General features: G+C 47.7%; 1 protein-coding gene across 1 annotated transcript; it reads left to right on the top strand.

Annotated features, from left to right (window-relative positions):
- Nucleotides 1-231: 231 nt before the first annotated feature.
- On the top strand, nt 232-990 carry TEOVI_000604600 (Trypanosomal VSG domain/Trypanosome variant surface glycoprotein C-terminal domain containing protein, putative; the record flags this gene model as incomplete). The annotated part of the gene is made up of 1 exon (XM_067221564.1): nt 232-990. The coding sequence occupies one exon, from the start codon at nt 232-234 to the stop codon at nt 988-990; it is 759 nt and encodes a 252-aa protein (XP_067077665.1).
- Nucleotides 991-1,178: the final 188 nt, after the last annotated feature.

Below are 1,178 nucleotides of genomic sequence, written 5' to 3'. Positions count from 1 at the left end.
CAAGCGGTGGGGCCAGCTGCTGACGGGACCACGGCATTCACAGCGACGACACCAATAGCAAATCGAGTAACCGCCTGCGGCAAATCGGGCAGCGGCGCAGCAAAGGGAAAAATCGCAGGAGAGTCGATCGCAGCGGATTTCCTTTGCATCTGTGGCAAAGACAGCGCTCAAGACCAGGCGGCAGTGTGCGGCAGCGTTTCGGTTTCGGGGACCGCCATAACATGGGCAACCATGGAAAACGCCGCAGCCCAATGGAAGGAGTTGTGCGATGCGTGCAAGAAGCACAGCAAAGTTAAGCTAGCGACGCCAGCGGCGCTAAGAGCAACAGTCAGTGCGGTGCTACAAGCAGCGGCGTCTGGGTCGGGAAGCAACAGTACAAAAACTTACATGCTCGGCGCGGCAATAGGCAACGGCGATGACGGTTGCGACGGTGTAGCCGGCAGCAACGGTGGGTGCTGCGTTTACTACGGCCCGCAGACCGACAGCAGCCTAGCAATCAAATGGGCACGGAAAATGCTTGACGCTGCCGATGCCATGGACGCCGCCGAGGCAGCAGCCAAAAAAGCATTCCGGCTAGCGGAAAACATCCAGCAATTAAACAAAACGATGACCACAATAGCATTGATGGCAGCGGCAGCCACAAAGCAAGCAGCAAATGTGGCCGGTAGAACAGCATTGCCTCAAAGTGCCGACCAATGCGAAGAATTAACGAAATCAGCTGAATGCAGAAAAAAGAGTCCGATTTGCAAATGGGAAGGCGGTGACTCCAAAGAAGGGAACCACTGCAAATTTAATACGACAGCAGCAGAACAACATGACACCCAAGCAGGAACAGGAGGAACCAAAAAAACTTCAGAATGCAAAGATAAGCAACAGAAAGATTGCACTGGAAACTGCAAATGGGAAAATAATGCTTGCAATGATTGCAGTTTTATTGTCAATAAGAACTTTACTTTGATCGCTGCTGCTTTTGTGAGTTTTCTATCTTAAAATTTTAGCAATTTAAGGATTTCTTTTTACCCTGATATATTTTAACACTTTTTGATGAAACGTGCAAACTTTTAAAAACTCGAAGTTATAAAAATATGAAAATTTTGTCAATGTGCGTAATGCTAGCATATAGGTAAAAGGTATCAGAGTGATAGAATATGAAAAATGAATGCTATTATAATATGATT

This window comes from Trypanosoma equiperdum (assembly GCF_001457755.1).
Source record: "Trypanosoma equiperdum strain OVI genome assembly, contig: ctg_1463, whole genome shotgun sequence".
In the NCBI taxonomy this organism is placed as follows: Eukaryota; Euglenozoa; class Kinetoplastea; order Trypanosomatida; family Trypanosomatidae; genus Trypanosoma; species Trypanosoma equiperdum.
The sequence above is the reverse complement of the archived record's forward strand: the minus strand, read 5'-3'. Positions and strand labels throughout refer to the sequence as shown.